At 42.6% G+C, this 23,773-nt stretch overlaps 4 protein-coding genes across 7 annotated transcripts in view; 1 reads left to right on the forward strand and 3 right to left on the reverse strand.

Annotated features, from left to right (window-relative positions):
* Window positions 1-2: 2 nt before the first annotated feature.
* On the reverse strand, window positions 3-3,124 carry TAF1B (TATA box-binding protein-associated factor RNA polymerase I subunit B). Its single transcript, XM_001358179.4, has 5 exons — window positions 2,749-3,124; window positions 2,525-2,680; window positions 2,355-2,472; window positions 1,847-2,287; window positions 3-1,788 (listed from the first exon to the last, which is right to left on the reverse strand). Exons 1-5 carry the CDS (start codon window positions 3,006-3,008, stop codon window positions 154-156), a joined length of 2,610 nt encoding a protein of 869 aa, XP_001358216.2. The 5' UTR covers window positions 3,009-3,124; the 3' UTR covers window positions 3-153.
* Window positions 3,125-3,702: 578 nt separating this feature from the next.
* On the reverse strand, window positions 3,703-8,323 carry LOC6897017 (probable helicase senataxin). Of its 4 annotated transcripts, none has more exons than XM_002137166.3 (8): window positions 7,905-8,322; window positions 7,636-7,821; window positions 6,738-7,584; window positions 6,616-6,672; window positions 5,565-6,543; window positions 5,352-5,488; window positions 5,196-5,297; window positions 3,703-5,135 (listed from the first exon to the last, which is right to left on the reverse strand). In XM_002137166.3, the coding sequence occupies exons 2-8, from the start codon at window positions 7,807-7,809 to the stop codon at window positions 3,994-3,996; spliced, it is 3,438 nt and encodes a 1,145-aa protein (XP_002137202.3). In that variant the 5' UTR covers window positions 7,810-7,821; window positions 7,905-8,322; the 3' UTR covers window positions 3,703-3,993. The 4 variants fall into 4 exon arrangements, with proteins under 4 accessions (XP_002137202.3, XP_033233190.1, XP_033233191.1 ...); XM_033377299.1 differs by having other exon boundaries at window positions 3,703-3,812; window positions 3,960-5,135; window positions 5,565-6,672; XM_033377300.1 differs by having other exon boundaries at window positions 5,565-6,672; window positions 7,916-8,323.
* Window positions 8,324-8,422: 99 nt separating this feature from the next.
* On the forward strand, window positions 8,423-9,038 carry LOC26533395 (uncharacterized). Its single transcript, XM_015183480.2, has 2 exons — window positions 8,423-8,864; window positions 8,915-9,038. The coding sequence occupies exons 1-2, from the start codon at window positions 8,696-8,698 to the stop codon at window positions 9,031-9,033; spliced, it is 288 nt and encodes a 95-aa protein (XP_015038966.2). The 5' UTR covers window positions 8,423-8,695; the 3' UTR covers window positions 9,034-9,038.
* A 643-nt stretch (window positions 9,039-9,681) lies between these two features.
* The window catches only part of kibra (WW and C2 domain containing protein kibra), a 33,356-nt gene continuing 19,264 nt past the window's right edge, over window positions 9,682-23,773 (reverse strand). The window contains exons 2-9 of the mRNA XM_002137167.3: window positions 14,706-15,007; window positions 12,966-14,631; window positions 12,725-12,905; window positions 12,231-12,651; window positions 11,846-12,157; window positions 11,661-11,781; window positions 11,384-11,593; window positions 9,682-11,318 (exon numbers count right to left, since the gene is read on the reverse strand). Of these exons, the coding sequence (XP_002137203.2) occupies window positions 10,919-11,318; window positions 11,384-11,593; window positions 11,661-11,781; window positions 11,846-12,157; window positions 12,231-12,651; window positions 12,725-12,905; window positions 12,966-14,631; window positions 14,706-15,007 (3,613 nt within the window). The 3' untranslated portion in view covers window positions 9,682-10,918. The remainder of the gene's footprint in view (window positions 11,319-11,383; window positions 11,594-11,660; window positions 11,782-11,845; window positions 12,158-12,230; window positions 12,652-12,724; window positions 12,906-12,965; window positions 14,632-14,705; window positions 15,008-23,773) is intronic.

The raw sequence follows: 23,773 nt of genomic DNA on the forward strand, positions 1-23,773 counted from the left end.
CCTTAATGAATGTAACTATATTTATGAATTTCTTATCGAATATCAAAACTGAATATGAAATGATGTTGATTCCAACGAATACTTAGATTAACCAGCAACTTCTAGTCGAAATTTGTCTTGGTTTATCGTAGTAGGCCATGCTTGACGCTCGTTCTACCACATGTCTCTGTATATTTTGGTCATCATATTAATGTCCTTATTTGTATTATTGTATTTGAGCCGTAGGTGGTCCTTGTGCTTGCTCCAGTTTTCGATGCCGTGGTGGAATACTACCTCGAGGACGAGCAGCTGCTCGTAGAGCGTAGACCAGGACACGCCAATGGTTGCGGCGCAGGTCTCCAGCAACCAGCGAAAGGAGCAGGGGAACAGGGTGCGCAGCTCCCGCTGATACGTCTGCGGTAACTTGTTCATATGGCCGTGCAACAGCCAGATGTCGAAGTTGGATACGTACAGCAGCTGCCTCTTCATCTGCTCCTCCCCCTCCTCATCTTCTTCCTTGGGCTCGATCATCTCGGAATCGGTCAGACTAGATCGAGAGTTGAGAAGTCGGCGGGGCATGTCCAGCGGAACCGACAGCGGTTCCATATGCGCCTCGTCAAAAGCTTGCAGAGAACTAAGATCGTTCAAGGATATCTCCTCATCATTAAGTTTCAGGCGGTAGTTGGGCGTCTGTTGAATTTTCCAAAACGGATTATTTGCCTCCATGTTCTGGCGGCGCACTGCGCGCTCCTCCATCTTGAGCTGGTACTGTGCGCCATACTTGGCCGAAGGCTGGCGGAACTTGAAGATTGGACGCTTCTCCTTCTTTCGCAGCTCCTCGATCCACTCGTTGCCCTTGATATCACAGTTGGCGCGGAATTCCGATCGCGTCTGGTCTGGTTTTTGGAGATATTGAAAGATCCCCACCTTCTGGTAGTTTTCCTGGCAGGAGAGTTCCTCCACGCACAGCTTGACATTATCTTTGGCAAGGTACTCGGAGAGTTCCTTGGTCTTTGTGATGAAGGGATCCAGCTGACGCTCAGAGTGTACTACTCGCATATAGTCGGGGATCTTTACGCTCATGTCCTCGCCTTCGGCCCGCGAGGCGTGCAGGAGAAGGCGATTGAAGTAGCTGAGGGCGGGTGTCAGGCTGGCCTGGAACTCAATGTGGTCCTTGGCCGTCATTTCAGAGCTGCCCTCGCCGTACTTCTCCTTGAGCAGGTTCTCGAAGGTGTGGCGCATGTTTTCGCTCTGGCGCACGGCAGGCGTCATCTCCACCTGGTTGAAGTTCTTGTCGTGCTCTTCCTGCTTTCGCTCCTTAATGAGAATGTCGTCGAGCTGCCGCTCCAGATGGGTGGCCACTCCGAAACGCTGAGCAAAGCTCTGGTTGTAGTGCGAGACCAAAACCTTGCGCAGCTCCACAAACCGCATCCATTCCCCAAAGACGAACAGGGTGCCAGGTGCTTTCTCGTCAGGCCTCGTCAGCCTGATCTTCTCCAGACACTCATTGACTTGCGCAGCAGACTCGGATATCTTCTTCTCCTTGATATCATCCAAGCCAAACAACAGCTTCATGGCGTAGACGATATAGGCCATGACCCGGGCCTCATAGCGCGGATAAGTCCAAGTATCCCACAAGTGCTTGAACTCGGGCGGATAGACATCCATCAGGCGGCACACATAGTCGGCCACTGCGGGCGGCAGGCTCAGTTCCATAACGTAGCGCTGTGTTAAGGCGGTCAGGTCCGGTGTCTGGAATTTAGTCAGATCTATGAAGCGCGACATGTACCCAACTTGTCTGCGCAGGAACTGCAAGGGAGAAGGATAATTAGTAGATCGTGTTGTTCATTTCTGACCCGAGTCTCACGTCGTAGCTACACTTGTCCTGTTGGTGGCCGAATTTCAGCTCCTTGATCAGCGTCTTGCCGCGCAGCGCCACGTCCTCTGGCAAGTAGTTGAGGATATATCGGCTGGTCAGATGCTCCTCGTCAATGAGCCGCAGCAGGTCCGTCAGCTGCAAATCGTCTCCAATCATGTTCAGGGCTATGGCCAAGACCACAAACAGCTTGTTGATGTTTAAGTGGAACATATTCCGATCAAAGTAGACCAGATTCTTGACCTTAGGGCTCAGGCCATGGCACCGCATGCTACCTGTGCTGTCCATACTATGCTTGTCCAGATGCTTGAGTGGCATATGACGCTTCAGGGTCTTGCGCGCCTTCCAGGACCACTGCAAGCGTATGCTCAGTCCCGCCGTAGATTCCGAAGGGGCATCGTTTTTACTGCAGCTGGTGGCGTCTAGCTTGCGCTGGAAGAACAAAATGGGGACATGGCTTTAGCTCAGCTCTATCTTTAATAAATGTAACAGCACTCACCTTGGTTTTCCTCCACTTGCGCCACTTGGAGCGCTCATCATTCTGGACATTATTACTTTTATCCAGCCTCTCCCTCTTTCGCTTGGCTTGCTTGTGATTGTATATGATGCGCGCATCTCTGCAAGGGGCGACATATTTAGATGGGAAATTGTATCTTGGCCGCTGCTTACCTGGGCAGGGAGCGCACATTCAGCTTGGGCAGACCCATAACATTGCTGTGGCAAAAGGCCACCTCCATGCGACCCATGTAGGCGGCCCACACCTGTAGCGTCATCAGCTTGAGTTCCGGCTTTGCCCCTATATTGAGCAGCTCCTCCATGAAGGCCCTGCGTAAATAATAATATCATTAAATTAAGAAGGTCCATTAAGAAGATCTGTATTAAATTAAATATACCGCAGCACATAGTTGTAGAACTCCCATGATGTTATTTCATTATCTTCCGAATTGGCCTTTGGCTGCTTGATTGTCCGCACCGTAGTGTGGTTTTTTGTATCATTGAAAGTGTCGTCGGCATTTATCTCCACAGCCCTTAGCTGTTCCTTTTTGGTTCCGCACTCGATGCAATAGTAGTAGCCCTCGCGCTCCTGGAATTTCAGCTCGCCGCACACATCGCACAGTAAGTTATCCACCTCCATTACTTCGGTTTCGTCCATTTTTAAGTATTTTTAAATATTATTTCTTGTGTTTACTTATTTATTTAAAAGCGTGCCACTCTTGTAGCTGGACCAGTGTTGCCATTTTAGCCTATTTAAGGCTAGATCTAGCTTATTTGAAAACAGATATGCTTGAAATATTATGAAAATGCTTGTAGCCTTAAATCTAGCCTTTTTAAATCTATATATATATAAATATACCGATTCGAGTAGTCTATTTGTTAGCCTGTATTTTACAATTTGTAGCTTTTTCTAGCATATTTTTTGTGAAAAATCTGGCTGCACTGAGCTGGACCAGATCAAATATACGGTCTGACCCTCAGAAATATACCGAAATATACCGTCTCACTTTCTAAATATACCGTAAATATACCAATGAAAAAGCGAACTTAAACTGGTGAACAGCTTTGAATTAAACCGCGGAAAATAAATTTGAAAATTCTACAATCCTTATTTGCTCCTTTCGCGAAGACTTGGCTGAAACATCTGGGCTGACATATGATCCTCAAAAGCAGGCGTTATCCAGGAGCATTTACTTTGTGAAATTATCGCCAAGTTGCTCAACAAAAACTGTAAAAAACAGATGAAAATGAATGTCCAGACTTTTGACTAATCTTAGTCTTCCTGCCGTAAGGACAATGGAATACTTTGGTTTTTGACAGAGATGGAATTATGTGTACAAAAAAATACAAACTTTAAGTGCTCTATCAATGTTTTATAGTTTTATTATAAAATAATGAGAACGTGATTATAAATCCAACTAAAAATAACAGTTATGAAAATATATTTTTGGTGGACCGTTTCCTGGCAGTGTTATGAAGAAAAAAAAAACAATTATTCACTCGATTCTTTCTCTGCACACTGCGTGTTCAGAGTGAAGAGCGGACAAATGGCCATCCGGCTGGTCCACCTCTTGCTTGTCCAGGCTCCGCTGGATGCGATCGAAGTTTCCTGGCAGTGTTATGAAGAAAAAATAAACAATTATTCACTCGATTCTTTCTCTGCGCACTGCGTGTTCAGAGTGAAGAGCGGACAGATGGCCATCCGGCTGGTCCACCTCTTGCTTGTCCAGGCTCCGATGGAGGCGATCGAACATTGATTTGGCCAAACCGAGATCGGCGGCCTTATGGGAGAGCACGTCGGCAGGCAACTGCTGTGTATCACCCACCAATACCAGGTGCAAAATGCCGAAACGCATCGGCAGCAGGGTCCAAGGTTCGGTGCATTGTGTTGCCTCATCAATTAAACAGATATCAAAGTAGTTAATTAAACTGCCCAGCTCCACGCACGAGGAGAGGGTGGTGCACACAATGTTGGCTGCTTCTATATGAGATTTAGCAATATCGAGCTTTTCGGCATATGTTAATCGAGGATTAAGCTGCTCCTCCAAGGCCTTCATCTGCTTCACCTTCTTCTCGTACATATCAAACGGCCGGGGGCCATCGTGCTTCTTTTTCTTCTTCATCAAGTTCACCTCCACTTTTAAGTCATTGTACCTCTGTTGGAGATTCGCTCGCTTTTCGGTAAGCACTCGTTTCTTTTTGTGAGCCTCGGCACTCTGGTACTTACGCTCCAGCGAGTACTGGCGCGACAGAGTATTCATCTTTTCATACGGCCCATAGCGAAGCATATGAACTTTGTACTTTTCTTGCACGTTGTGAAGACGGAATACAATTGAGTCGACGGCCGTGTTTGAGTGGGAACAGATTAGTATCTTGCGATCCTTTTGTATGGCTACCCTTCCATACAGACACTGCATGCTGATATTCGCAATCAGGGATTTACCTGCGTCTGTGGAACTCTGAATAAGCGTAATGCTTGGAATTTCATCGTGTATGACGCGTTGATACGTGCTTGAGCAGATAGCCTCTTGTTGAGGGTTGAGCTTGGCTAAACCCTTGAAAACACACGGTGTGTCATAGCCGGGTATCTGGGTATTCTTCAGCATTTCGGTGGGCTTGATAATCTTTCGATGGAGTGGCGAATGGGACAGCTGATCCACAGCTTGCAGGGCGCCCAGTTCCAGATCCAAGTTGTCCACCACCGGGCGGGCAGTCAAGAGTTTTATCCCCTTAAATGTCTCCAGAGAAATACCATCCGTTAAGATTTCGAAAATCAGCTCATGGTCTGCAAAGAGGAAGGAAATATTGATGACATGGGTATGCGCTTTAATAGGGAGGGGTGTACCATTTTCTGTTCTTTGCCCCCGAAGAATAGCGAACGTCTCCTTGAGCTTTTTGCCACTCGAAAGAGTGTAGAGCATACACTTTTCTGTCGGCTTAGTGAACACTACAATAGACAGATGATTAGAAATCAGACGATCTATAGAATTTAGGCACTTACCTCGCGTAGTCAGGCAGTAAAATGAATCAATTTTCTCAACAGGATGTTGCAGGTGCACCTCAATTGGCTCCCTCTTCAACTTGTAGTCCCTTTTGATGGTGGTCAACAAATCCAGTTTCATCAATGGCACAAATATTCTGCAAAAGAATCGAGTGTATGTGCTAAAGAGTGTGGCACACAGTTGAATGTGTTCTAAAAGGGGCTCAGACTCACTTCTTGTACTGCTTGACCGTCTCGAATTCGTCAGCTATGGGCTTCAGGACATCTGAGTCGACAACGGCACCTACATTCCGCTGCTTCAGCCATTGATTTGCCCACTTGAGGATGCTCTTGACGTAGGACGCTGAATCGTTCACCTGATCGCGCGACCATTGTTTACGTCGTTCGACATAGGTGCTGCAGTATAGCAGCTCATCACCCTTTTTCTTCGACATATTCTGAAACCTCAACTTCTCTTCCAGATCCTTCTCCATGCTGGCAAAGGTGACGCGATTGCTGGTTCGGCGATTTATTGCATTTTCGGCATCTTTACGCTCTGGCGGACAACCGTTTCGACTGGGCAGAAAATCAGTAGGCTGCATCTGCTGTATGAAACCTTCAGCGCAAATAGTGGCACGTCGGTTCCTGACTCGCTTGAAGTCCATGTTGGGTCTTTCGATGCCCACAGTGAGGAAAGCACCACGATTGGCATTCCTTACTCTTGGCACAGTGGTTGTGGCTTTTCTTTTCCTGCTGCCCGACAGCTCGGAAGTGCTGTCGGCCGGCTTCTGCTCAGTCAGTTTTCCGAACGACTCCGTTTCGTCATCTAACATATCCTTCGCTTTGGGCTTCCCCTTGCATGGGGCATTGTTATTATTATCATCTTTGGGCACAGCCGAAACGCCTCGCAGTTTGTCACGATACTGGGGCACCGAGGGAGCCTCAATCCGCCTCATGTCCATGCCGTTGAGATTGCGTGTTGCCAAGTTAGGTTTGTCTTGGGGTCTTGGGTAGTAGCACGAAGTGGCACGGCTGCGAAGGCGAGTATTGATCTCCCTTTTCGAGGGATATTCTTTTGGCATAGGTGGTGGCTCATTCTCTTTTGACCTAATATTTACTGAGGTAGTGCCAGCTTTCCTCATTGAAGAATATTCCATTGGCTCAGCATTCTCCATTAAAGGGGCTTTGATTTTTGTAGCTTTCAACCCGATCTCTATAGAAATATCTATACTTATTAATTCTCCGGGCTTGACAATTTTGGACTTCTTGGATAAGCTTGACACACCTTTTTCTTCAGACCTGCGCACAGACCTTGAGCGTTTCGATGACGATGTGCAGTCCGCTGTGAATGAGAGAGAAGAGAAAGATAGAGTACGTATTTACTCCTACGGATGGTGTGGCTCTCACTCTCATCTGAGCGGGAATCAATGCAGCGTGGCTTGGAGTATTTGGGATCGCTGCAATCCAGACTGCTGAGCACCTTTGTTGGCTTCATATGAAATTGACAAGTCGTTGACGAGCTGTCGGGTAGTTTTTGGCTGTGGAGGTCTTCATCATCGCTGTCAGAGATCTGAATGATGTCACCGTCATTAGTCGAAGACAAGGGCGAACTATTTTTATTTGTCTTCTCCTTGTCTTGACGGACCTCCAGGGACATGGCCATGTGCTTATCGGAGTCCCCCAACGACGGAGGAGGAGGACAGGGCGATAGCGTGCTGCTGTCAGGACAGGGCGGATCCTCCGGTTTGTTCTCATTCCCATCCAGCTCAATAAATTGACCATCTTGTAGCCTCGAGATTGGTACTGCTTGCTTTTCTTTCAACAAATGATTGTATAAATACGGGTTTATCTCCAGAATACTACCTATAATGGACTCATCCGCCTCCCCAAAGATGTTTGCTATATCTTGTGTTATCGTTTCCAACTCCGGTTTAACTTGTGGCAACTTTGGCAGGTGGATGTTCCGATCATCCGTCTGTTTGTCAGCCACAGTTGAGGCAGCATTATCGTTTGCCACATTTGGAATTTCAGTAACAGGCTTTAGAGCCGGCAGAGGAGTTGAGTCGTCGTCCGAATCGCTTAATTGCTCAATTTCCCCCGTCTTGACTGGCCCCTTTTTCAATCTGAAGGCGGGGCTGGAAACCTTCTCCGCAGCTGGACAGCCCAGGCATATTAAATCCCCTTCACGTACAGGCACGCCCTTCAGTTTCTTCTTAATGATCGCGCCATTCACAAATACACCATTCGCAGCATTCTGCGGGACAAAAAAGTTAGATGCTGTGCTCTATTGTTCACCTAAACTTACCAAGCATTTGACCAACACTTTGTTCGGTCTAACAGTAATCTCCACATGCCGCCTCGACATATAGTCATAATTCAAAACAATGCTGCAGGCCGAGTTGCGGCCAATTGTGACCTTCCCATTTGGGAGGTCCACTCGCTTCCCAGTTAATACGTGCTCCAAGTACCAAGAGCTCATTGCGATATTTCTCTGTAATTTCACAAGCCATTGGAAAACATTTTTAAGGGGCACTAAAAAAAAAGCAGCTTGAGCTATCGAATTTCCGCACTTACGATTTACGCACTTCAATTTTAGGTGGCTAGAATCCAAGGCGATCAATGGCGACCAATTTCACTCTTCTTAAACTCAAACAAATTCTTGCGACAATTTTTGGCATACAGACAGCGGCATTCGACTAAGCTCCGATGTCAGTGCTGTCTAGTGTGCACTAGTCTAGTGAACACAAAAGAGTTATTCACTTAAGTGAGCAACTGAACATGTTCCTTCCAGTACAAATTCAAAACCAAACTAAATATAGCCTGAAATTAGCTAAAATTTTGTTATTTAGATAATTTGCTTTTCTCGCTATCTCTCTCTCTACACTGCCTTGGATGATCCCGTTACTTTCCCCAAGATTTAATACTGTTGATGACACTATCTGCTAGAAATGGACTAAACGATGACTATCATATTCTCATATTGACTTAAGCACTAACGCCAGAACCGATGACCCTGGGATTTAATCCAGAAATATATATTGAATGGTGCGTGATTTAGGCCAGCTGTATGTATGTATATTATGTATACATTCAAAGTATGACTGCCATTTTGTTACCAGTTCGATTATACATACAAACTAGTTGATGTATACAGTTTTAACTTCCATAGTCCATCCTCAATGACGTAGTGAAACACCATTTATAGAACTTGCATCTACTAACTATCTAGGAAAACATCCACTGAAAGAGCAGAATGAGAACATGGCCTTACTGTCACTTCTAAGATAAGACTAAAAATGGCAGCCTGGGGATGAGACTTCACTAATGACTGAGATAATTGTTATTCCATTTGCATCGCAAAGCTTATGCTAAGGCGTTTGCTATTTAAGCCCCGCATAGCCAGGCAGACAACAGTTCTTCAGCTTTACTTTCAACAGTCCATTATGTTTCTGCGTCTGGTTCTGATCTGCCTGGCTTTCTTCGTGGCGGTGCACGCCCAACCAGCTCCAGGAGCTCCACAGTATCCCAAAGAGAGTACGTAAGAGCGGAGATCGTCAGAAATATACTAATTATCCATTAAACAGCTTTACCAGTCGATGGGACTTTATTGGTCCCCTCTGCTGATGTAAATCCCGCAGATGGGGCTAAACCACGTACCCTTTTGCTGCTTCTACCTCTGCTGTTTCCCGATCAGTTCTATTAATAAAGTAATAACGTTTATTAATTAATCAAGCAATCACCTTGGTTTTCCTCCTTTGGCGTCACTTGGAGTGCTATTACTCTCGTCTTTTCTTCGCACGATAGTGATGTATATAGGATATATTGGATATATATAGGATTAAATATCGCAGCATGCTCTATAATTTCAAAAACTTTTTTTTCGTCCGCCGCTAGTCTCTGGTCGTACTTAGCGATGAGCAGAATACAATATTACGTGACAAAATATCTTTAAAAATATTTGAATTTTGCCCATCTCTAACCGAACCAAACCAGGCTGCCAGACAGCTGCGATGTAACAGTGCCGTTTCATGTTAAAGACGGTAAAAATGTTAAATGGCAAAATGAACAGCGCTCTCACTCTCTCACTCGGATATATAAAAATTAGAATACAAAAGTATTGTGGGCAAGAGTCTTGAACAAGTGTCATAATCTCTAATGAATTCAAAAGTAAGGGGCGTATGCTAATCAAGGATGCCGGACATCCTTTTTCTGCTGTTAAATGTCTATGTTAAAAATGGCGCGGAAATTTAAACGTTGTTCATTAAATCGAAAACTTGAACTTAAACTGGAACTCACATACGATATAATCGAACTGTCGCTTTGGTGGCAAATTAAACACATTTACAAGCGATTAGGTTATGTCAGTATTTTTTTGTTTGTTTATTGCACAATTACAATATACATGTTCACTTTCATATAATTTATTACAACTAAAGATACTACAGTATACAAAAATATGTGTATGTGGGAAGGCTATTCTTCAGTTGAATCTTACTATGCACTCAATTTTGGGGTTTGGGGGTAGGGCTTGGGTCTGGTGCTGGTGCTGGGTTAAAGTTAACATAAACAACAGCAAATCCGCACAAAACCTAAACTTAAATATAGGCTGGGGGCTTGCTTCCCTTTCATACAAATTCCGTTTAACAGTTTCAACAGGCAGGTCCTCCACTTGTAGAGGAGCATAACAATGATTCATTCCAGTGCTTTTCTTATATTCATTTTTTAGCTATTCATTGGTGGTCTGGTCTGGTCGGGGGGGTGGTGGGTGGGGTTTAAGGCATGCTTAGAGTACTAGATATAGTGACGATTATCTAATATGGTACATTCACTTTTTCATTCATTTTTTTTTGTTTGCTCGGGTGTTTTTATGTGTTTTTTTCGCATAGGATTTTTTTATAAAAAAAATTACAATATAAGAATTTTGTTTTAAGCTTAACAAAAACGCAAGCTAACTAAACTAATCGATTGGCTTGGATTGGATGGGGGGCCGGGCCCCAACCAATGCAATACAATACAATAAATATGTTTTCGTTTCCGTTTTATGGTTTGTATCGGGGGAGGGGAGCGGGGGGTCGGGGTTTCTATGCACATATAAAAATATTCATTAACATTCTTATATATTTGTTGCTCAAGTCTTAAGAATAGAGTTGGTTTCAATATGAATTTAAAAGGTATCGAACACACAATGTGCGCGTTGTTTTTTGTTTTTGTTGTTGTTGTGTTTTTGATGTGGGAGGGGGGGAGAGTCAGGGCATGTATGTGTATCTCTTAGTTGCTCTTAAATGGTCATCAGTGGGGTCAATTTGTACAACTGACTATGAGTCTAGTTAGGGCTAAATGTTTATGCTAAATACGAATAGGGCTTACAATAGAAATAGAAATATCATTTCTAGCATGGTTCGGTTCTCTTGCTGCTGTTGGCGGTGCTGGCTGGCGGGGGGTTGCCGCGCGCACACACACGCTCTCGATAAGGCACAGATATTTGTTACATCAGTTGTTTTATACACATAAATACTTGTTGCTTAATGAAAATAAATACTACATTAATTACAAAAATGTACAGCGAAGGTAGGACAGGGCAGATGTTGCTACACCTCCACGCCATAGTTGCGATCCACGACATAGTCGTAGCGTGCCTGATCCGGCTTGGCTGCTCCGTCTTCAGCAGCTATTGCTACGGCAGGAACAGCAGCAGCAGCATCTATAGGGGTGGCTGGTGCGGGTCCAGTAGTGGTTGCTGGGGCTGGCAGTTTCGGGACTGCTCCGCTTGCGGCTCGATGGTGGTGCTCACTGAGATTCTTGTTTCGATTGTTGCTCGCCACCAGCGCCGTGTTGATGGCAATTGCCGTCTCAGCAGCATTGTCCTCATCCTCATCATCGTCCTCTTCCTCCTCCTCCTCCTCGATGGGATTGGCATCGGGCAAAGTGAACTCGCTGGGCAGCTCCGGTACGGACAGGCCTTTGCGTGTGAAGAATGTGATCTTCTCTCTGCAAAGACAAATACAAATAAATACAAAATAATCAAAAAAAAACACTCGTGGCTAAAAACCCACTTGAATGCCACCAAATCTGGGCAGCCCTTGGGCACCTTGGTCTTCCGCAGCTTGTGGACTTCTTTGGCGGTTTTCATTAGCAACTTCTGGAGCTGACGCTCCTCGGGACATTTGGCGGGATCCGCGCGTGCCACCAGACGCTGGAATTCCTCATTTTCAATGGCCCAGGCGGCAATAAGAGGATCCTTGTTCTCACAGGCCTTTTGCAAACTGTTCAACAACAAGGGAATACAATTAGTTGACCATTTCTTCGCATTGGGTTAATCTTGACACTTACACTTCCTTGAGGTTCTGCAGCTTGGCAATTTGATCGTTGAGGAAATAGAGCTTGCTGTGCTGCGCCTGCAGATCCAGCTCCAGGTCCAAACTGGTGCGCGGTATGTGAGTATGGTGCAGTTCTGGAATGAAATCAATGCCTAGTAAGTCTCGGGAGTCCAAGGGCTGGCTTTCGTTTCCACTTACTTGTGACTGACTTGGGCGCCTTGGTGTGGAAGCGCAGGGAACGTCGCTCAGCGGCTCCCCGCTGGAACGTGTGCGGTGCAACGCCACAGTGCATGGCCGAGTCCGAGTCGCTACGATTCAGGCGACAATTGTAGCGATTCTTGCTGACCGCCGCCGATGGGGTAAAGGTCTGTGAACGCTTCACGGGCCTGTCGTCCATCAGCTGGGAGTGCGAGCGCAGCTTCTCAGGCATGAAGGCGCTCTCCGTGTTGGTTTCCTTGTCGGCGTACTCCTGTTTCATGTTCTGCAGATAGGCATCCAGCATGCAGCCAGCTATTGATTGAAACAAAACCGAATCCATACGTTAGTTCTGGGAATGTTTACGGAATCGAAGGCCATTGCTTACAGTTCATTAGGCCCACATCGCTGACGAGCTGGTTGCTGTCCTCCTCTTCCTCCTCCTCATCATCATCATCATCCTCGTCGTCATCGTCGTCGCTGCATTCCTGGCCATTGAGGCGACCGTTCTGCGGCAGCTCCTCGGCAATCTGCGCCTGCATCTCCAGGGGCGGCGCCTGATTGCGTGTCAGGGTCGAGGTCTGCGACGAAGTGATGGTCGACTCATCCGAAGACTCCTCCCTGTTGTTGTTGGTGCTGCTGCTGGTCGAAGAGTTGCTGGCCGCAACGGCGGCTGCTGCGGCGGCGGCACTCGTGGAGGGAATTTCCAGCGACTCGAAGCTGGGAATGAATTTCGAACTGAGAACATTGTACCACTTCAAGGTGGAGTCCTCCGGATTGAACTCGGCCATGCTGATCTGCACAGTGCCCTGAAAGACAACAGAAGAAGGAAGGAAATGAGAATGGTGCTCGTTCGCTTGGGGGTTCTTCGGGGTTCCTTACAATGATCTCCTCCTTTTGGCCTGTCATTGAGACGACAGTCACCTGCAGGCTCTTGGTCAGCAGCTTGTCCAGCGTTATGGGCACCGCAAATGTATCGTTAAAGACGGGCTTCTGAAAGTCCCCCAGCGCCTTGGTCCGTATGGAAGTCAGCGAATTGGGCAGCAAGGCGGCACGCAGGTAGCTAAAAAAAAGGGGAAAAATCAGCTAATGGCGGACTTTATATCATTTTTGTGGCACTTACACCTGAGAGTTGTCCGTCGAGGCTGTCCACAGGGCCAGCAGGTTGTTGGCTCGCTCCAGGGACACCACCAGGACACCCTTTTGCTTCAGATACTTGAGTCCGATCTGGACCTGGGCCAGCTCCTTGCGCGGCAGATGGGCCCGCGATGCCTCAAACACGCCCGAATCGCCCGCCACGGACTCGTTGCTGACGGCCGCCGACACGGAGCGCGTGTTCGAGGTGGACGACGAGCGGCTGAGCATCTCCAGCGGCAGATCCAGCAGCGAGGGCTTCTCCGAGATGGGCGAAAGCGGGGCGGCGGCCAGATTGTGCGGCGAGTTAAGGTTCAGCTTCTGCAGCTTCGCCTCCAGCATCATGCAGTCGAGCACGGTGGAGTCCAGGTCGTAGGGCCGTGCGCGCACCCCCGGTGCCGTGATGGGCACTGGGGGAGGGGCTGTGTAGGCGGGCGGGGCGGGCAGAGCATTGGCATAGGTGGGCTCCTCCTTGAGGGTATGGGGTAGCGGCGGCGGCGGCGGGTGCTGATCGGCCACCGCATTGTATTTCATTGGCGACGCGGGCGGCGTTTCCATCGACAGGCTGCTGCGCGGCGACAGGGACACCTCCGAGGACTGCTGCTGCTGCAGCACGGGATGGGCATGGATCGGGGGCAGGCGCTGCTGGTGCTGCTGGAAGAGACGCTGCGAGCGGCGGCGCAGATCCACCACATCGATGGGCGAGTCGACGGCAAAGGGGTCGATGTAGATGTCGGTGAAGCTGAGGGCGCTCTTGCTGCTGGCCGTCGACAGGGAGCCCAGGCTGCTGCCGCTGCTGATCGAGAAGGTGCTCTCCGAGGAGAACGACTTGAGCCGCTCCTCCAGCAGCTTGGTGGACTTGAGGGCCTCCTGCAGCTTGTCCAGCAGCAGCTGTTTCTCCTCGTGGAAGCGCAGACGATTGGCCACGCACGTGTTGTTCGCCTCGTACGCCTCCCGGAGGTCGTCCTCGAGCTTGTTGCGCGTCTGCTGGATCACCTGCTTCTCCTCCTCGCTGCGCGACTTCAGCGAGATGCTGTTGAGGTCGTTCAGCAGCTTCTCCTTCTCCTGGATGAGCAGAATGCGATCCTTGTCCGACTCCAGTTGGCCGGGCTCGATGCGCTCCACGTGATCGGCCAGCTGCTGCTGCAGCTTCTTGATGTGCTTCCGCCACTCGGCGTACTGCAGCTTGGTCTTGGCCATTTCCGCAAATCGGGCGCCGCCGTTCAGATGCTCCCCGGCGCCGCCGCACAGATCCGTCTGGCTGGCCACGCACACCCGATCGAAGGGCGAGGCGGCGTTCATCAGCTCCGCATTCTCCTCGTTGATCTGCTGGCGACTCAGCTCGTTCTTGATCTGGACCAGGCTGCGCATCAGCTCCTCGCGCACCTTCTCGCCGGACACCAGCGATTTGTGGACCTTCAGCATCTCCTCCCGTATGGCCTGCACCTCGGCAATGTCATAGCAGCCGTTCTGCCGGGCATTGATCTTCTCGCCCACCGAATACAGGGTGTTCATGCCCCGCTCCGTGTACGATATATCGTTGGTAATGTGATTCAGCTCCTGCTTCAGCTGATGGACTCTCTCGCGGGCCAGCATCAGGTCGGCACGCAACAGTTCCGGATCGTGACGGCTCATCGAACTGGAGGAAGAGCACACTGGCAAAAGTAAAGGAAAACGAAAGGTTAGGGCATCTTCCTGGCTCTCTGGTTCTTTTTTGTGGTATACTCACGGCTACTGCGGCTGGCGGCCAGCTTGTTGAGATGATTGTACTCCTCCTGGGCCCAGAGCAGGCGCTGCTGTTTCACATCCAACATCTCGCGCTTGTTCTCCAGCTGATCCTGTGCCGCCGATAGATAGTCGCTCAGCATCTGCTCCTGCACGCTCTTCCACTCCTGTCGCGGATCCTCCAGCTGTGTGCTCTGCGCCAGATGATTGATGTAGTAGGGACCGATATTCGGATCATAGGACTCCTCCCAGCCCATGGGCAGCTCATCGCCCACACAGTCCTCGAATGTTTGCGGTTTCGTATAGCTGTAAAACAAGAGATAGCGCTCCGTTAGTATATACGTCTGTGTTTACATATTGACAACAAATCGCTAATGAATTTCCGCCCCTATCTAATATGTATCTCCGAACGGAACGGAACGAAACGAAACGGATAGGAACGGATAGGAAGAACCTGTTTAACCAGTGGAGGGGCAGTGTCTCCGGTGTCTCTGGCTCTGGCTCTGTCTCTGGTGTATTCCCACGCCAGTTAGTCCCAAGTATTCGGTGTATTTGGTATTTCTATGCGATAAGATTGCCGGCATTTCGTTTCCTTTCGGCCAAGACCGCGGCTCTACCGCGCTGCCATGCGGTAAAATGTCTGCTGCCTAATCTTATCGAGGCCATATTCGCAAAGTGCGGCAAAACAACAAAAAAAAACAAAAACTGGCCTGAAAACCCAAGCAAAAACTGATGACGATGACAATGTCTTTGACGTCGCCTCTCCCTCTCCTCTGCCCCCAACGAAACACAATTTCAATATCAGGCAACAGCATTTTCGCATTCCAACGATAATTGCTAATCTTCGGGTATTGATTGCTTAAACAGTTTAAGTATTGTATCTGCGGGTAGACCAACATTTTGCGGTTGCCATTTCAATTGAATATATATTTTATTTATTTTTGGTCTTCGATGAGGGCTCATGGGCCTGGAATGCTGTGAAACATTCAAAAGAAAAGCCATATATAGGATAGACAGTGCGTTTCTGCGTTGTAAAACCTTTGGTGGCCTGCAGGTCAATGGTCGATATCTGATTGTAAGGGAAAGATTGCTGCAAAAGTTCACTAAACGATCGCCAATGGGTCTGCTATAGAAAGCAGACCCGGGGAACAATGAACAGTGGAACAAGAGTCTATAATACTCGAAAAAGAGCTGGGAACAACTGGAACTAGCAACAGGCAGATTGAGACTCCCATTAGGAACACTGGGAAGTGGCAAAAGAGTTGGAATAAGATCAGGGAACACTGCAACTAGCCACTGGAAGATAGGTACACAAATTGGGGACACTGAGAACTGGGAAAAATGGCTTTGAGTAATGGAACAAGAACAGAGAACACTGTAATATTGGGACTAGTAGCTGGAAGGTATCTTAAAGAATTTGGAACACTGGGAATAGGATCTGGGAGCACTGGATCTAGCAAGAACTGGAAGATATCTAGTAGGTACTCCAAATGAGGTCACTGGGAAAAGAGCTTTGAGTATTGGAACAAGAACAGAGAACACTGTAATATGGGAACTAGGAATACTGGGAACTGGGACAAGGGCTGCGTGCGTATTGTATGAAGCACGGAGAACACTAAAATATTAAAACTAGGAACTGGAAGATATCTAAAAGAATATGGAACACTGGGAAGTGTGGAAAAGAGTTGGAATAAGATCTGGGTGCACTCTAACTAGTCACAAATGGAAGATATGTGGCTACTCCAATTGGGAACACTGGGAAAAGAGCTGTGACTATTGGAACCAGAAGTGGGAACCCTGTAATATTGTGACTAGGAACTGGAAGATATCTAGAAGACACTGAAATACTGGGAACAGAACTGAGAGTATTGCATCAAGAACTGGGAACACTGAGGAGCACTGCCGCATGACGAACGAAGTTTATTTAATTTAATGAATTGTAACCATCGAATAAATAGAATAAAATACATACAAAAATAGTTATACAATTACAGAATGAATCTCCTTCGATTGGAACCGTACATGAGTACCTACATATATTCTAATCTATGAGAATAAATGAAACTGAAACCGTTATCAAACTGTGCCAATCATCGGCCATTAAAATGAATCGGTTTATTCAGTTGTCGAATAATATAAGTGACATATGCAATGCGTTTATTTATAGACAGATAATGTACTCCTCTATGCGGTTTATTCAATACTATATTTAGTGATTAATAGCCATTATCTAGTGCACAAATAAAATTGTTAATAATTTGGCAGATGCCCCGAGAGTTCTCATATTTCTTGGAATAATATCTGGACACGATCCCCACTGTTTTTTGGACTCTTTTCGTATATTCTTTGCCCATTTTTATCTGGAATCAAGTGTTGACGCATTCATTGGAAATAACATCGTACGCAGCCTGCGTTTAACAATTGAATTTGTTTATGATCTGGCCAAACAATCTAACACCACATCCAATGGCAGGGATCTCCGATTCATCATCGGGGCGCACTACACGCACGATTAGTATCGCATCTGACATTTGCTTTCAAGTGCTGGCAAGCTCTCAATCATTAATCAGAACCCCTTAACTTCCCATTCGCGCTAATCTTTTGTGTTATTTGGAGGGATTTGTTGAGCAAACATACAATAATTCACGCGATAGTAAATTGATTTTCTTTCGATTACGAACGATGACGTCTTTGGCTAAGACAGCGTCATTGCAAATCTTTCTACCAGAAACTAAAGAAATATGTCAGAATAAGAGCCGAATATTTCGGTCTTTAAATACTTATTTAATGATATTAAAAAGAATTCTTTTTGATTTAAACATATATGTAATAATATGCAGTACCGAGCTTTTTCATCGCGAATTATCAAAAGAAAAATAGTTTTTTCTATAAGATTGTCTAATTTTTATAGGTGTAATTTTATTTTAATTTTTTTTTTGTATTTTTATTTACTTTAATTATATTTATTATTTTAATTATATTTTTTTTTTATTCTTATTTTAATTAAATTTTTTTTAAATTTTTTTTTTGTATTTTATTTTATTTTGATTATATTTTTTTATTTTAATCAAATTTTTTTTCAATTAAATTTTTTTTTAATTTAATTTTTTATTATTTAAAAAAATGCTCTAATTTTTTGCCCACATACTAAATCAAAACAAAAAAACCCTTTGAAATTAATTTATTATATTAATTTTGTAGGAAATAAATTTAATTTAAATATGAAATGTATTTAATTTAAATATAAAATATAATTTAATATATTAAATTTGTGGGAAATATATTTAATTTAAATATAAAATATATTTAAATCCACTTTTTTATATTTATGTCAAAATTTAAATTTAAATTTGTTGTTATTTTTTAAAATTTAAATTTAAATTTTAAAATTTCAGGTCTAATTCCTCTGTAGTAGCTTGTAAAACGCTTTATATTTTCTAGAACTGCTCAAATCCTAAATCTTTCGATATAGGACCTAGATCGGCTGGATTTCCCTTTGAAATGCTATCGAGGGAACGTGCACTTGGTCAGGGAGGCCTAAAGAGTCACGGGCGATGGCCGATTACCTCGGTTGTGGGTGGGTACGGGTATTTATGGTGTGTTGATTGGACTAGGAGCACAGCACGCGTTTATTGATCAGAACAAGGTTCATTTCATACAATCGCAAATCGAACAATCAATAAAGACAAAGACAGAGACAGAGACAGAGACAGAAACAGAAACAAAGGAAAAGGCGGCAAAACTGCATCAACGAAAAATAATAAATAATAAAATAAATAAATAGAGCCAAGCTGATATACAAAATGCAGTCGGAGACATGTGCCAAGTGTCGTCTCTGGTGGGTCCACAGCCCCAGCTCCAGCCCCAAGCTCCACAAAGCCGATCTCACGATCGACGGAGACAAAACTTGAGAGATGGTGATGGGGGAGGGGCATGGGGCATGGGGCTTGGGGCTTGGGGCTTGGGGCAAGCAAAAACGGTTTCATAATTTCGAATCAACAAATTTGTTGTATTTATTTTGTCAGTGATATTTTGTTGTTCTGTTGAGCAGTAAATGGCACACAGTTTCATATCGTCGCCCCACAGTCTTTGTTTATTTCGATTGAACTTTGTTGGAAAAATAAAAGCGGAGAGTCCGTCCCCCCCCCTCTATCCAAGGTGTAAATATCTGTGTTTTCGTATGTCCGTCTTCCGTTGCAGTTGTTCCAGAAACTTAATAGTCGATTTGTTATTGTTATTGTTAGTATTTCCCATTGAATACTTTTTTCCAAGTCTGGCACACAGAAGTTCCATAAAAGTTTAGCAAAAGATAATAAACAAGGCTTATGATTCATGCCTTATGAATCACGCAGCTAATCTTGAAACCTAATCCTCATTGCCATGGAGAATCCTGAAAAGGAGCTCTGTTAGTTCTCCGAGTTCATTGGTCTTTTCCATGACTATCGCAGAGTCCGTCACAAATCGAATGATTATTATGTATTTTTGTTTATTATTGGATTGGTTTCAGCACTATATTGTATACCAAACGAAAGATATTGAAGCTTAGACCACTCTATTCAGAGATTTTTGAATTATATTTTTGCATGTTAAAAATTAATAATTCAATTTGTTTTATACATACAAAATAAACAAAATTATACAAAAATTTAATTTAAATTTTTGGTAAAAATTATTTTTTATTTGTAAAATTTAAATTAGAATTTTAAAAAAAAAATGTGTACAATATTTTAACTTCAATTTGAAGTATATAAAATTTTTTTTTTTATATGAATTATGTTCTTAATTTTTAAAAATAATAACGCAATTTCTTTTATATATACATATATTCAAATATAATTCAATAATTTCAATATAATTCAAACAAAAAAATAAAAATTTGTTGTACTAAAAATTGAAATTAAATTTTGTACAACAATTTTTTATTTTTGGTGTATAAAATAAATTGCATTTATTTTTAATATTTTTTAATTTTTAAAATTAATAATGGAAGTTAATTTATAAATATAAAATACAAAAATACGACAAATTTAATTAAAATTTTTGGTATACAAAATTAGTAGAAGTTTTATATTTTTAAAAGAAAATTTAATTTAAAAAAATTATTATTATTATTAAATTAAAGAATAGCCCATGCAAAAAAAAAAAAATACTTTTTTGGACTTTAATTTTGTGCAATTCCATTTTTTGGATCCCTAGAAAGAGATGCACGGAAAACCCAGCTGCCACATATGAGAGATACATAGATATATTTCAGGAACGTTAATCACGATACGGAAGGAAAACCCACAGATCTAACCGACCTTAGAAGAATTTGAATAGCACGCACAGAAGCCTAAATTTCATATTGTTTCTCGATGGAAGACTTTCTCGATGAATCTCTCTGTAATCTTTTATTCCTTTCCCATCGAAAATTTATTCGCTGCTCCCCCCCCTGGCCTGGGGTTTTCTTCGCTTTAGACAATCGGAAGCCCTTGCCGTTTGACAGGTGTCAAGTGTGCCTTGCCTGACTGATGCCCTGGCAATTAAATGCGGTAAATAAACGGCTGGCCTGCCGTTTTATGGGTCTTTAATTAACTCAATAAGAAAATCGTATGCAAATTTTTATGGGTTTTCCATTAGCGCTTGACCCCGGCAGGCCCCGTCGACAGCGAAAATCAATGAAAAGCCAAAGCCAAAGGGCGCGAGCAAATGTGTGTGTGGGCGTGGCCGACGACGTTACCAAGTAATAGGGCTTCCTCATTGGCACTTTTGCTGATGCTGGCCAAATCGAGGAAGGCAGCCAGGCAGTCAGGCGGCAGTCAGTCAGGCTTTTGGCTAACGAGCAACTAACGACTTGTTGGCCTTTTAGCAGACTCTGACTCTGCGGCCCACATCGAATGCTATGTTTTCTGTGTGTGAGTGTGTGTGTGGAATGAATGTACACCCGTGTGTATTCATGGGTATACTCATACTCCAGTGTGTGTGCTGCGTTGGACAAGAAATCTGCATAAATTAAATTATATTGTAAACAAAATATTTATGGCACGGCGACGACGGCGACGACGTTGGTCGCCGCTGCCCGATCAAGCGCTGTAATAAATTCGCGCTTAAAAAAGAAATAAAAACCAAGAGGTGGGGCGGCGGAAAAACTCGTTTCCGAACCACAAAAAATATTTCAGCATGAATTTCGTTGTCACAATATGAGTTGTTGAATAAAAACTACAACAGGGGTAGATGGTGGGGGAGGGGGGGAGCTCCACAGAGAAGCTTTCATTAGCCAGCACTTAAAGACAGAGAGAGAGAGGGAGAGAGACAGAGAGACAATGGTATGTGAACAATATTATTTAACTGTTCACGTCGGGGTTTTATGCTAATTTCGCTGGCCATAACATATGAGAAATGGTCCATAGAGTCGACCATTTGATGACCAATAAACAGCATATGAAGAATTTTTTGTAATCGCTATGAAAATCGCAATTCGCCACTTAAACATATCACAGCGCGATAAATTATTAACGCAAATATCGTTTATAATTCAACATTTAAGCGCTGTATCCAATCAGGGAATATAGCCAGAATTTGCCATTTTTACAACCATAAAATTACAGCCTTCTTAAGAGACTTTTGTTAGTACACACAGAGAAAAAGGAATCACTGAAATTTTGAATAATGTCAACCAATAGATTTTCTATGATGGCGGAAATTGTACAAAGAATGTTTATTTTACTTACATTTTCACATTAATATGGAAATATTTGGTTTTCATATTTAAACAAAAAAATATATATATTTCATATTTAAATAATATGTATATTTCATATATGATAAATATAAATATTTCATACTAAAAATATATATATATTTCATATTAAAAAAATATATATATAATTAAATTAATAATTAATATATTTCATATTTAAAAAATATATATGTATGTATATGTCATATTAAAATAAAAATTTCATATTTAATGTATCTGTAAAATTATTTTATATTCAATTACAAATTACTTCGTTCAAATAAAAATAAAAAAAAGATGTATTTCATTTTATAAATTTAAATGTTTAAATGAAATTTATTTTTCATATTTAAGTAAAATATATTTCCTACAAATTTAATATTATATATTTATTTTGAAGTGTTTTACATTTCCATTTAGGGACATATTTATAAGACTTTTTGTAAACTGAATTCTTTTTAATTTCTTTAATATATTTTGCTTTTTTTCTCTGAGTGTAGGCCTAACCGCAACTGAAACCTTAAACCATTTCTATGCCAAATTCTTGATTCAAACGATAAAAGGGTTTTTTATTATCGCTTCAAATTGAATTCCTTACCAAATGGTTTTTTCGTCTAAAAATACCAAGTTTTTAATTAATTCAGACGTGGAGAATATCTCGCAAATTAGCGGACCATTCATTGCCTGAGCCGTGTCTGTGCCTGAGCCTAATATTACAATATTTAGCAATTCAAATCAAGGCGAGGGCTGTATAAATGTCCAAAAAAAAAGACACCACGCATGCCATTAAAAAGACTAAGAAATATAAAAAATATACAAAAAAAAAATAGGCTTCAACAAGTCACGTAGCACCGTAGCTCCGTCGGATTTACTCTAGTATTTCAATTGTTTTGGCTTTGACGGAACTGAGACGCCGAACACGCATTGGAGTCGGTCGCAAAAGAGTTCCGGTTTATTCCGAAGAGTATTCCACAGAGAACTGAGCACAAAGGGGTTTTGGTTTTGGTTTTGGTTTGGGAAATCAATTCTCATCTTCACATTATAACCCAATTTGATTGGAAACATTATTCCACCTTGACATACCTTTGGATGTATCTCAGGAAATGGGGGGTTTCTTTAATGGGTTATAATTGTTATCGGAACCAAGCCAGGCGTTACGAACGATTGTGAAATATTTTTATGGTTTCAAAACCATTGGAATGTTTGTTTGGCTGGGGATTCCTTGGCTATCATCTAGCCAAAGGTCGATAAAGTACGGAAATTTATATACTGGGAGTATTGGTTCTTACCAATGACATGTATTAAAGATATCCATTAAAAATGAGCCAGATTTTAGTCAGTAAACAAGATAAATTATCGTACAGCATCATATGTTATTCGGAATCTTCAGAGACACATAGAAATGTATCCATGAAAGGGAGACACGTGGTTTAAAAATCAGTAAAAATAATCGAAATAAATTCAAATGAAATTCAATAAATTTCTAGAATTTATTTACAATTAAAAAATTAAATCTTTTTCAAAATTAAGTATTCTTTAGATGTAAAATAAAAGTAGAATAGAAACATGGAAATATATCCTTGAAAGAGAGCCAAATGGCGGATCTCTTGATCACTTTTTATGTGGCTTAAAATGCAGTAAAAATAATTAAAATAAAATCAAGTAAATTTCTACAAATTTCTGAAATTTATTTACAATTAAAAAATTAAATCTTTTTCAAAATTAAGTATTCTTTAAATGTAAAATAAAAGTAGAATAGAAACATATCCATGAAAGAGAGCCAAATGGCGGCTCACTTGATTACTTTTTATGTGGCTTAAAAATCAGAAAAATAAATAAAATAAAATGCAAATATAATTCTAAAAATTTCTAGAATTTATTTACAAATAAAGCATACTTTAGAAGTAAAATAGAAGTAGAATGCGGATCTCTTGATCACTTTTTATGTGGCTTAAAAATCAGTAAAAATAATTGAAATAAAATCCAACTACAATTCAATAAATTATTTATTTATTTTATTTGTATATATATTCCTAACGCAACAGTATTCCTACTTTATGTTAAAGCGCTAGTCACATGGTGTTCACATATGTATGTAGTTGTATGCTTTAAGCAGAATGATTTTCTTATTCTAACATTTTTGGTATGACTAATATTTTTATTATTATGACTAATATTTGTATTATTAATACTAATACTAATTCTAATTTTTTTTTGTTGTTTTTTTTCCTATTTTTTTTTTTTTTTATTTATTTATTTATTTTTTTTTAATTATTATTTTTATTATTTATTTTTATTTACTTATCTATTTATTTTTTTTTTTTTTTTTTTTTTTTTTTTTTATGGGTTTATCA

This window comes from Drosophila pseudoobscura, chromosome 2 (genome assembly GCF_009870125.1).
Source record: "Drosophila pseudoobscura strain MV-25-SWS-2005 chromosome 2, UCI_Dpse_MV25, whole genome shotgun sequence".
In the NCBI taxonomy this organism is placed as follows: domain Eukaryota; kingdom Metazoa; phylum Arthropoda; class Insecta; order Diptera; family Drosophilidae; genus Drosophila; species Drosophila pseudoobscura.